Source organism: Alosa pseudoharengus, unplaced genomic scaffold, assembly GCF_046254945.1.
Source record: "Alosa pseudoharengus isolate Yale_2024_CS ecotype anadromous, Long Island Sound unplaced genomic scaffold, YU_APseudo_1.1 YU_APseudo_1.1_scf_11, whole genome shotgun sequence".
Lineage (NCBI taxonomy): Eukaryota > Metazoa > Chordata > Actinopteri > Clupeiformes > Clupeidae > Alosa > Alosa pseudoharengus.
Genome location: NW_027468576.1, coordinates 38,879,025 through 38,891,524, shown reverse-complemented (window position 1 = coordinate 38,891,524; position 12,500 = coordinate 38,879,025). Strand labels below are relative to the sequence as shown.

The 12,500-nt window shown below is 49.1% G+C and overlaps 1 protein-coding gene across 1 annotated transcript in view; it reads right to left on the bottom strand.

Annotated features, from left to right (window-relative positions):
- crtc1b (CREB regulated transcription coactivator 1b) overlaps positions 1-12,500 on the bottom strand; it is a 20,656-nt gene that overhangs the window by 454 nt on the left and 7,702 nt on the right. Inside the window, exons 10-14 of the mRNA XM_076279128.1 lie at positions 9,682-9,921; positions 7,555-7,641; positions 5,063-5,146; positions 3,329-3,515; positions 1-2,742 (exon numbers count right to left, since the gene is read on the bottom strand). The exon at positions 1-2,742 is cut by the window's left edge and continues 454 nt beyond it. Of these exons, the coding sequence (XP_076135243.1) occupies positions 2,531-2,742; positions 3,329-3,515; positions 5,063-5,146; positions 7,555-7,641; positions 9,682-9,921 (810 nt within the window). The 3' untranslated portion in view covers positions 1-2,530. The remainder of the gene's footprint in view (positions 2,743-3,328; positions 3,516-5,062; positions 5,147-7,554; positions 7,642-9,681; positions 9,922-12,500) is intronic.

The following is a 12,500-nucleotide window of genomic DNA, read 5'->3' as shown; positions in this document are numbered from 1 at the left end:
ACACTGCACCTCCTCCAGCAACCAGCAGGGGTCAGAGTTCATCAGGAGCTGTAGGCTTTCAAAAATAACAACCGGCATTTGCATTTGTCTGTTTTTAAACTGTGTTTTTTTTGTCATGCAGTCTTCATGTTTTACCAGTAACCTTTATGTACAATGCTTGCCAGAAATTTACCCTGGCAGAGAAATAAAAGAGAGATATGTCTAAACTACAAAAAGGAAATCCTCCTTTTTCTTGAGTTACTACTCCCGTTCTACCCCAGCAGGGCACCAGCAAGAAAGGTGCCGACAGAGGGAATGCATCATCGAGTCTCCAACTGAACGAATTCATAATCTCGATATAAACAATGCAGATCATACATTTAGTTTCAAACTGACAACAAAGGCCTAGAACAGCACTTGCAAGCCTCCCATAGTGAGAGCGCTCTCTGTCAGTAAACGTCGTTAATGCATCTCCGGTACGGTCTCCATGACGCTGTGTTCCTAACTAGACTTGGCTCAATGATAATGTTGATCTTTTTGCATAGGAATCACAAGTTCATCTGTCAGAAAAAAAAACACAAAGCCACAAAACATACAAATCTGTAGTCCACACAAAACAACAGTGTGATTCCTGTACATCTTATACACGGCAAACATGACCCAGTTGGGGAACTGAAAAGAAAGCAGTAAAGAGCACCCTAGTGGCCAGGGAGGGTAAGGATATAAAGAAGTGAACTGACTCAGAGTAATACTCTTCACAGGAGTAGTACCCTAACCCTCGCTTGCTCTTGCTGCGTGGGACTTAGTAAAACCACTGTTTAGAAACAGCACAATACATTGGCCATTGAAGAATTCATCAACAAATACAGTTTTAAAATCAACATTGACCACAACGGTAACAGCAGTTCAACATCTAAAAACAACGATAAAACAGAAAAAAAGAGAGAAAAAAAAAGGTTTAGGTTTCCTACACTTATAAAAGACATCGGTCAAAGTCAAACCACACTGCAGAACAGAGAACAGCATCTTGTTCATGTAAGGCAAAATCAGCATCTTTCACAGTGGTGGGTTATGATAGCCATCCTGCCCCCCGTCCCCCCACCCCACCCCACCCCCCTCCCTTCCTCCTCTGGTCCTCAGACGCCTTGGTGAGCAAGCTGTCTGTGTGTGCATGATAGTTGGATAGATAGCTACATAACTAGCTAACCAAAGCTGTCTGTGTGCATGATGGATGGATAGATAGCTACATAGCTAGCTAACCAAAGGGAACGCATGGGACCCGGCCTCTCTAGCTAGCTAACCAAAGGGAGCGCATGGCACCCGGCCTCTCTAGCTAGCTAACGAAAGGGAACTACATGGGACCCGGCCTCTCTAGCTAGCTAATCAAAGGGAGCGCATGGGACCAGCTAGCTAACCAAAGGGAGCGCATGGGACCCGGCCTCTCTAGCTAGCTAACCAAAGGGAGCGCATGGGACCAGCTAGCTAACAAAGGGAACTACATGGGACCCGGCTTCTCTCCTCTCTCGTCTTGGCACATTATCATAACGTTTGGTGCTGAAGAGGAATTCTACAGAGCTACAGGTCAACCAATCACAAGCAGTCACTACAGCATCAGCCCCGTCCACTACAACTTCATGAAGAGTTGGTTTCACATCTTGTGCACTTGACATCGCATCACAACCCACGAGCAAAGTGTTTGGGGAGGTCTAGTACTCCTTATAAACAAATAAATATTCAATAAATAAAATGAATAACTACACAAACAAACATTAACAGTCGAATAAATACACATTTACACATTTTTTAAAAGTGCACCAATGGGTGTAGAAAACAAGTAGGCCAGTGGGCAATTTGGCAACCTATGTAATAAAAGTGTAAACAAAAAAATAAACAGGTAAACAGACACACAAGTAAATAAATAATAAATAAATATAAAATAAATAAAACTATGAATCATGACACCAAAGCAGTAACCAGGACAGCGGTGGCCACTGTAACTCTTGATATGATGTCAGTGACGCAGCTGAAAAACGCTTCTGTTGTCTCCATGGCAACGCAGATGAGGCAGAGATGGCATGACACATGGCAGTGACTTCACACATTCTCTCCAAACAAAAACAAACAAACAAGAACAAAAAACACACAAACATTAGGGCGGAGCAGCAGTGTATGACGGCGTCTCTGCCACGGGGCATCACTGGTGTGGACTGCAGCAATGTCCACACGCTGGCCAAAGGTGTCAGACCACCCCGGTCACCCAAATGGTTTTTGGTAGCATGCCATCACAAACAACATGTGGATGAGGACCATAAAACTGGGTAGGGAAGAGTGTGTGTGTGTGTGTGTGTGTGTGTGTGTGTGTGTTTAACTGGACAGCGATGTGACTTCAGCAGGACTCGCCCCTTCTCTCCCCGCGCATCTCGTCCGTGTGTGTGTGTGTGTGCGTGCTGCGCTGGCGATGGTCACACCCGGTCCATCTTGAACGTGTCCTCCGTGTGTGTGTGTGTGTGTGTGTGTGTGTGTGTGTGTGTGCGTGCTGCGCTGGCGATGGTCACAGCCGGTCCATCCTGAACGTGTCCTCCGTGGCGGCGTCGGCCAGAACCATGTCTGGGTCGTTGAGCATGTGCAGTCCGTCTAGCGTGAGCGGGTCGATCTTCAGCTCGTCCAGGGGGAACTGAGAGTCCGTGTCAAAGCTGACGTCACCCACGCCCGCCAGGGAGTTGGCCAGCTCTTTGGACAGGCTCGGAGGAGACTCACCCGTCACTGGACCACAGCGGAGAGAGGGGGGTTTAAATCATTAAGCGTGAACATCACTGCATTATCATCACATAGATACACAACACAGACGTACCATTATCTGCCAGCTCTGTTCTTGGACCTCTCTACATGAGTATGTAAAGTGTAATGAATGTAAAGTGTAAAGACACCATGCCGTACGCCATCAGGGGTGCACACACAGACACTGGCTTGATGCAGCTCATGGATTTCAAATCTGTATTTTTACGCAGCCTTGCCCTGGTGGTTTAACATCTCTAGGAAGCTGTCCACCTCAAGTCTTCACTCACTGGTCAGGATTAGCCACCTGCCTTGCATCCACTCCCACGGGCGGCTACATCTCTTCTACAAGATGGCCGACACATCAGATCTGCAGCCGATTAAGGGCCAGCTCAGGGCCAGATCAGGGCCAGATCGGATCGTCCTGCCCAGCGACAGCTGACACATTCTGGAGAGCTGGACTGACTGATTGACCAGTGCTCAGGGGAATCTCCCTAGCCATGCTGCTTCTCTAACAAGATGTGTGTGTGTGTGTGTGTGTGTGTGTGCGCAGAGCGCTCCGCGAATACAATACCTGTGAGAACAATGTTGGGAATGTTGCCATGGTTACTGTATCCTAGCTGCGAGGAGTTCTGGAGCGCGGCGTGGGTTCCACTGAGGCCCATCATGGCCGCCTGCGTGTAGTTGAGCGTGGAGCACTGGCTATACAGGCCACTCGAGCTGTTGGGGATGTCCATCTCGATCATGTTGAACTGCTCGAGCTTCAACACCAACACCAGGGGGACAACACACACACAATGAAACCGTTTAGATTCAGACTATTATTGGAAGTCCCAAAAGTCCCCAAACAAACAAAAACAATGCTGCCTCCTTTAGTGCTTCGGCCAGGCTGCTGAAGCAGTTTTCATTCGAGTCCAGACAATATAGCTTCTGTAAGTTTGAGAAGTTGCCACATTTTTATTAAATAGTGAAATAAAAACTAAAATACGTGAAATGAATATCCATCCAATAACCAAAGTCAAACAAACAATAAACAAAGTCAAACAAAAACAGCAGATTTCTGAATCACCACTCCCTGCTCAGCAACAAGGAGCAAATGGCCAGTGAGCTTCACTAAAAGCCTAATTCTAGAACTCCTCCCACCCTGACGTGACCCCCCTCACCTCCCTGGGAGAGGGTGTTAGTGCTCACCTAGTCTAGAGGAATACGCCTGGATTCAGGGGAAAATAGGGCGGGGGGAATGTCTCTGATTTCGAACAAAGCTTTTTTCAATAGCCAATCGCGGAGAGGTGGCAGACCTTGTGGGTATGCACATGTACTAGGGGTTTCATGAAAATCCCGCCGACAGTGAACTAACAACCAAAACGATGGCATTTAGTTTGCCTTTGTAGCCATCTCTGGTTAGCTTTTGCTTAGGCAAATGAGACATAACTTCTGCAGAGGTTTAAAGCAACTGTTGTTAGAACTTCAATTTCTTCAAAAATCGACTCTAAACATGCTTCAATCACGTTTGTATCGGCAGCCATTACGCACTGGTTTCAGTAGGAACTTTTGCCCATGAACACAAAGGAAGTGAGATCAGTGGGCGTCTCTGAAAGTAGCTGTTTTCTGGTTGTGAAGGTTTTGGCCCAGAAGTTCGTTCAGCATGATGCGAACTTCTGGGTACTCAGATTAGTGTTCACCTGCTGGGAGAGGGCGTTAGTGCTTACCTGCTCACTAGAGGGCGTTAGTGCTCACTAATGCTCACTAGAGGGCGTTAGTGCTCACCTGTTGGGAGAGGGCGTTAGTGCTCACTAATGCTCACTAGAGGGCGTTAGTGCTCACTAATGCTTACTAGAGGGCATTAATGCTCACCTGTTGGGAGAGGGCGTTAGTGCTGACTAATGCTCACTAGAGGGCGTTAGTGCTCACCTGCTCACTAGAGGGCGTTAGTGCTCACCTGCTCACTAGAGGGCGTTAGTGCTCACCTGTTGGGAGAGGGCGTTAGTGCTCACTAATGCTCACTAGAGGGCGTTAGTGCTCACCTGTTGGGAGAGGGCGTTAGTGCTATCTAATGCTCACTAGAGGGCGTTAGTGCTCACCTGCTCACTAGAGGGCGTTAGTGCTCACCTGCTGGGAGAGGGCGTTAGTGCTCACTAATGCTCACTAGAGGGCGTTAGTGCTCACCTGCTCACTAGAGGGCGTTAGCGCTCACCTGCTGGGAGAGGGCGTTAGTGCTCACTAATGCTCACTAGAGGGCGTTAGTGCTCACCTGCTGGGAGAGGGCGTTAGTGCTCACTAATGCTCACTAGAGGGCGTTAGTGCTCACCTGCTGGGAGAGGGCGTTTGTCTGTCTGGACGCCAGCTGATGCTCGTAGAAGTCCCCACTCAGGCTCGCCACCAGGGGAATGTGCTGCACCAGGAGGCAAACACAGAGCTGCTTTCAGTACCACAACAACAATAACAACAACAACAACCCCAGTCCCTCTAAAGCCCCTTCGGTTGTCTTACTTAAATCATTATTTGACTACAAGGGGAGCAATCTACATCTTCACTTAATAGCTACAGCAAGAACCTGCCATACATACATACATTTTCTGTATCAAAAACCTGCTTCCAAAGTTTGTGAGGAATAGTGTGTGGTTATAGTATGTGTGTGTGTGTGTGTGTGCTTAAAGACAACTCTATGGAACTCTATGTTTGTGAGGAATAGTGTGTGGTTATAGTATGTGTGTGTGTGTATGTGTGTGTGTGTGTGTGTGTGTGTGTGTGTGTGTGTGTGTGTGTGTGTGTGTGTGTGTGCTTAAAGACAACTCTATGGAACTCTATGTTTGTGAGGAATAGTGTGTGGTTATAGTATGTGTGTGTGTGTGTGTGTGTGTTTGTGTGTGTGTGTGTGTGTGTGTGTGTGTGTGCTTAAAGACAACTCTATGGAACTCTATGAAGCAGTGGAGCAAAGGCGAGGCACACCAAACATGAACTCTCGACTGGAAATGTAGCTCAGAGAACTTAACACAGGATTGACACGGGCCTGGTGTTAATGTAGCTCAGAGAACTTAACACAGGATTGACACGGGCCTGGTGTTAATGTAGCTCAGAGAACTTAACACAGGATTGACAAAGGCCTGGTGTTAAATTTATCAGCTTACGCTTTAAGATCAGAACCTTAAAACAGCAGGAACACCAGATTGCACAAAAAGGTTTAGATTTAGTGAGGCCCACATTTCCAGGACACGTCCCCACTTTAAAATTCACACTCACACTCACACACACACACACACACACACACACACACACACACACACACACACACACACACACAACAAGTCTGACACGAGTAGAAACAGAAGCAAAACGGTGACCATAAACGATGACGTCCCTCGTCTGTGTCGGCCGCCCCCACCTCTCTCGTCATGCTGAGGATCCGGCGTGTGGAGTCAGCATGAGGAGACAGAGCGCAGCTCTGGGATTGATTAGTTTCCCCTGGCAGCTAAACTAGGCCCATGGACACCCCCCCCTGGCGTGAGGCGTTTTAGAGTGAGGGGGCGCACAGACAGACAGCAGACTTCACGCGAGGGCTGGAACGCAACAAGGCACACGGATGACAGCTTGCAAATGGGCAGCCACTGGACACAGAAGCAGTCGGAGGACACAGAAGAGAGGAGGGAGGAGAGAGGAGGGAGGAGAGGAGAGGAGAGGAGAGAGGAGTGGAGAGGAGAGGAGAGGAGAGAGGAGTGGAGAGGAGAGGAGAGGAGAGAGGAGGGAGGATAGGAGTGAAGAGGAGAGAGGAGTGGAGAGGAGAGAGGAGGGAGGAGAGGAGAGGAGAGGAGAGAGGAGGGAGGAGAGGAGAGGAGTGGAGAGGAGAGAGGAGTGGAGAGGAGAGAGGAGGGAGGAGAGGAGAGGAGAGAGGAAGGAGGAGAGGAGAGGAGAGAGGAGGTGGGGAGGGAGGAGCGGAGAGGAGAGGAGAGAGGAGAGGAGGTGGGGAGGGAGGAGCGGAGAGGAGAGGAGAGGAGAGAGGAGGTGGGGAGGGAGGTGGGGAGGGAGGAGAGGAGAGGAGGGAGGAGAGAGGAGGTGGGGAGGGAGGAGAGAGGAGTGGAGAGGAGAGAGGAGGGAGGAGAGGAGAGGAGAGAGGAGGGAGGAGAGGAGAGGAGAGGAGAGGAGAGGAGAGGAGAGGAGAGAGGAGGGAAGAGCGAGGAAGGAGGAGAGGAGAGGAGAGAGGAGAGGAGAGAGGAGGTGGGGAGGGAGGAGAGGAGAGGAGAGAGGAGGTGGGGAGGGAGGAGAGGAGAGGAGAGGAGAGAGGAGGTGGGGAGGGAGGAGGTGGGGAGGGAGGTGGGGAGGGAGGAGAGGAGAGGAGAGAGGAGAGAGGATAGGAGAGAGGAAGGAGGAGAGGAGAGGAGAGGAGAGAGGAGGGAGAGGAGAGGAGAGGAGAGAGGAGGTGGGGAGGGAGGAGAGGAGAGAGGAGAGGAGGGAGGGGAGAGGAGGTGGGGAGGGAGGAGAGGAGAGAGGAGAGGAGGGAGGAGGTGGGGAGGGAGGAGAGGAGAGAGGAGAGGAGGGAGGAGAGGAGAGAGGAGGGAGGAGGTGGGGAGGGAGGAGAGGAGGGAGGAGAGGAGAGAGGAGAGGAGGGAGGAGAGAGGAGGTGGGGAGGGAGGAGAGGAGAGAGGAGAGAGGAGAGGAGGGAGGAGGTGGGGAGGGAGGAGAGGAGAGAGGAGAGGAGAGAGGAGAGAGGAGAGGAGGTGACCAGACGATGAGCAAGCGAGCGGGGCGGAGCGGCTAGGGTGGCTCTCTACGCTGCTCTGAACTGGCCGCTCTGGCTGCCCTTACTTGCGGGGAGCCTCCGGGCGAGAAGCCTTGGTTGGAGCCTGGCGAGGTGGGGGACTGGTTGGCAGGGGAGCCGGACTGGGTGCGGTACTGTGGGAGGGAGCCGCACTGGCACATCAACATGACATCACATTTCAGGTTAAACTGGGCCACACTGCGCTAAGCTCTGGACCCACGCACGGTCACTAGGACCGTGGCAGGCAGGCAGGTCCAAAGACACACTCTCTGAACTCTGGGGCGAAAGGAAGCTCTTGTTCTCCTTCGCCAGCTGTACACAGCTTATCATGGGGAGCAGAAGGCTACAAAACGTATATGGACCTTCCCCATACGAACTTCGACTCAACTACTTTATTTTTCATATCTGTTTACGATTCACCGAACAACATTTTACTGCTTTTAACAATTAACAGCATTACATTAGTTTTACTGTTTTAACAATAAACAACATATCATGTTAAAATATAGTTTCCCCTACAGTTTTAGGTACATTACTCTTAAGAATGAAAACTATGAAGAGTACAAAATGCCCTAAAAAGTTTCTTTTTTAGAAAACAGATTAGAAAAAAATGCAAACCTTGTAATTAAGAGATTAGAACTAGACTATAACACATTCTTGACTGACATCTAGAACATGTTTGTTAAAAGGAAGCAGTGAGAAACTGCCCTTTTAAAAGTTATCAAAGAACACATGTAGGAAGGAACCCGAACGCTGGGATTAACCAGGCCAGTACAGAACTAAGAACTAAACACTTCTTAAGGAAGGGTCAAGAAAAGTTTATGAGTGTGAGTTCAGGTGAATTATAATATCTATTTATCTTACAAAAGGGAAGTGTAAATAAAGATTGAAAAGGTAAGATAAGAAAAGATAAGATAAGAAAAGGTTGGTGAAATAGGCCAGAATATGTAGTCAAAATAGATTGCTGTAGTTTCATGCCTAACATATGCCACACTTTACTCTTTCTCCATATAGCCTTGCTGACGCAGTTCAGAGGTCATCTGGGTCCCTCAGTCATTTAAGAATGCACCATGCTCCTGATTATAAATCAGGTCATTCTGGAGGCCTCTTCAGACTGATCTAGGTCCCTGATGCTGGATCAGAGGTCATTCTGGAGGCCTCTTCAGACTGTTCTAGGTTCCTGATGCTGGATCAGAGGTCATTCTGAAGGCCTCTTCAGACTAGTCCTGATGCTGGATCAGAGGTCATTCTGGAGGCCTCTTCAGACTGATCTCTGCTGTACATGAGTATGCCACAGTGCCCCCAACATCTACACTAGTGAACTAGCGCCTTCATCATCTACACTAGTGCCCCCAATATCTACACTAGTGCCTTCATCATCTACACTAGTGCATTAGTGCCTTAATCATCTACACTAGTGCCTTCATCATCTACACTAGTGCACTAGTGCCTTCATCATCTACACTAGTGCCCTCAGCATCTACACTAGTGCCCCAAATATCTACACTAGTGCACTAGTGCCTTCATCATCTACACTAGTGCACTAGTGCCTTCATCATCTACACTAGTGCCCTCATCATCTACACTAGTGCCTTCATCAGCTACACTAGTGCCCCAAATATCTACACTAGTGCCCCAAATATCTACACTAGTGCACTAGTGCCTTCATCATCTACACTAGTGCCCCAAATATCTACACTAGTGCACTAGTGCCTTCATCATCTACACTAGTGCACTAGTGCCTTCATCATCTACACTAGTGCCCCAAATATCTACACTAGTGCACTAGTGCCTTCATCATCTACACTAGTGCACTAGTGCCTTCATCATCTACACTAGTGCACTAGTGCCTTCATCATCTACACTAGTGCCCTAATCATCTACATTAGTGAGGTACTGTTGAATCACCTTCACGTCCTCTCATGCAGATGGTATTGAGAGTGAATGGAGTTCTGATGAGAGGATGCTGCCAAGTTAAAGAATGAGCACAGTAACCACCTGACTCAATTTCATCCTTTAGCCTTTAGCCTTCTGGTTCTACACACACACAGGCACTTGAGGCCTAAATGCAGTTTATTTCAAACAAATAAATCAATAAAACATTTCACATTGGCGGAGGATATAACTTTGTCCACTCTGAGCGCCTGAGTGACGCCAAGGCGGGGAGCACTGACCGAGTTGATGTTGACGGTGGCGGAGGGGATGTGTGTTTGCGTGGCGGGGCTGGACTGCTGTGAGGAGGGCGAGCTGCTGGCCTGGACGGTGAGGGGGGGCAGCTGCACCAGTCGGATGCCCTGGGGGAGGCTCTGTTGCCCCTGCTGCTGCTGCTGCTGTTTCTGCAGGTCATTCAGAAGGCTGAAGAGGGGGTACTGGGCCAGCTGTTGCTCCAGGGTCAAGGCGTCCATGGTCAGGGCCTGTCACACACACACACACACGGCCACAGGCAGGCACACACACAAACGCACACGCACATGCACACACATGCACACACACACATAACTGTTTGTAAACACAGGCACATATATAGACATCATATGCATATGACACACACACACACAAACAAACATACACACACACACATACTTATCGCACACACACACACACACAAACACACACACATACTTCTCACACACACACAGGACCTATTAGTGACTGGGAGCCATGAGTCCTCTTGCCAAAGGCCAATGTTTATGCTCTTCCGCACTAACCCAGAAATAACACACTACATGCACAGACACAGTGGGGTGCAGGAAGACCTCCTGACCACCAGGCGGAGGAGAGGCTGGAGGAAGGGGGGTTAACACAGCTATGGAAGAGACATGGATCGCCTCAGCAGCCTCCACATATCACAGCGTGCGGTTTCCTGAGACCAATAAACGGAGCCAAAAATGAGCAGGCCTGCTGGCTACTGCAGCTGACCTCAGCGTTATCCGGCGCTGGGTCCCAACCCTGGCCCTACTCTCCACCACTAAGCCTTTGGACAGAGTTACCTCCAATCCCAGACCTGTTCACTGCTCCTGGACAGAGTTAACCTCCAATCCCAGACCTGTTCACTGCTCCTGGACAGAGTTAACCTCCAATCCCAGACCTATCACTGCTCCTGGACAGAGTTAACCTCCAATCCCAGACCTGTTCACTGCTCCTGGACAGAGTTAACCTCCAATCCCAGACCTGTTCACTGCTCCTGGACAGAGTTAACCTCCAATCCCAGACCTATCACTGCTCCTGGACAGAGTTAACCTCCAATCCCAGACCTATCACTGCTCCTGGACAGAGTTAACCTCCAATCCCAGACCTGTTCACTGCTCCTGGACAGATTAACCTCCAATCCCAGACCTGTTCACTGCTCCTGGACAGAGTTAACCTCCAATCCCAGACCTGTTCACTGCTCCTGCCATCAAAGAGTGCAGCTTTAATTGAGCAAACACTCAACTACTTCTCAAACTACTTCTCAAACATGATCACTAATGCCTGGCAGAAACTAGACAACTATGGGACTGCAATGTGGGACTGCAATGTGGGGTGGAGCACGAGGACAATGACGCCTATTTTTGAGCGCTTGTGAATATTTCCCAATAATGATGGGCAGCTACCAAACCCAGCGTCACTGCGTGGGCAGCAGCATGGCTGGTGAGCTGGCACAGGTGTACCCTGCAACACTGCGATGCTGTAGGAGGTTTCTAAGGGGGACACAGACGGACCTTTGGACGTCTCAGAGTTAGTGGTTCAGTGGCGCTAAGCTGGAAAGCTGTCCAGGGGTTGGTCCAGCAAACAAGTGTCTGATATGAGTGTGTGTGTGTGTGTGTGTGTGTGTGTGTGTGTGTGTGTGTGTGTGTGTGTGTGTGTGTGGGCTGTCCAGGGGTTGGTCCAGCAAACAAAGAGTGTCTGATATGAGTGTCTGATATGAGTGTGTGTGTGTGTGTGTGTGTGTGTGTGTGTGTGGGCTGTCCAGGGGTTGGTCCAGCAAACAAACAGGGTCTGATATGAGTGAGTGTGTGTGTGTGTGTGTGTGTGTGTGTGTGTGTGTGTGTGTGTGTGTGTGTGTGTGTGTGGGCTGTCCAGGGGTTGGTCCAGCAAACAAACAGGTTCTGATTTGAGTTGTGCCATGTCAGAGTTACTGCTGGGTGGGTGGATCTGTGTATCTAAGAGAGGTGTGTGTTGGGGGTGTACCTGTGTGATGCATTTATCTGCAGTGAGAGGTTAGCTTGTGTTTTGCATGTGTGTGGTGTGTGTGTGTGTGTGTGTGTGTGTGTGTGTGTGTGTGTGTGTGTATGCGAGTGTGTGTGTGTGTGTGCGTGCGTGTGTGTGTGTGTGCAAATTCCTGTGTGATTGGTATCTTCGGCAGGGTTCCCATCCATTTCACAACATCTCAAAACCTTTTCATGTATTTTCAATGAACTTGAATAAAAAGTCTAAATGACCTTGAATGAAAAGTCTAAATGACCTTGAATGACAAGTCTATGCTTTTCAGTCTATAAATGCAAAATTGCTGGCATGTGAAATGAGTTTGGACCAGATGGGTTTTGTCTCCCCTCGACCATTCTTTGTCTATGAAGGAAGCAACTGCATTCTGTGACATGATGTACGCTGTCTCCTACCTAACACACACACACACACACACACACACACACACACACACACACACACACACACACACACACACACACACACACACACACACACACACAAACACACCTACCTAGTTCAATTTAAATGTCATGACTTTTCGAACACTTTCAATGAATTTACTGAATTCCATGATTTCTCCAGGCCTGGAAAATGGGATTTTACAATTCCATGACTTTTCTAGGTTTTCCATGACCGGGAGAACCCTTCTGCGGTGAGAGGGTAGTGTGTGTGTGTGTGTGTGTGTGTGTGTGTGTGTGTGTGTGTGTGTGTGTGTGTGTGTGTGTGTGTGTGTGTACCTGTAGTGTGTGTGTGTGTGTGTGTGTGTGTGTGTGTGTGTGTGTACACCTGTAGTGTGTGTGTGTGT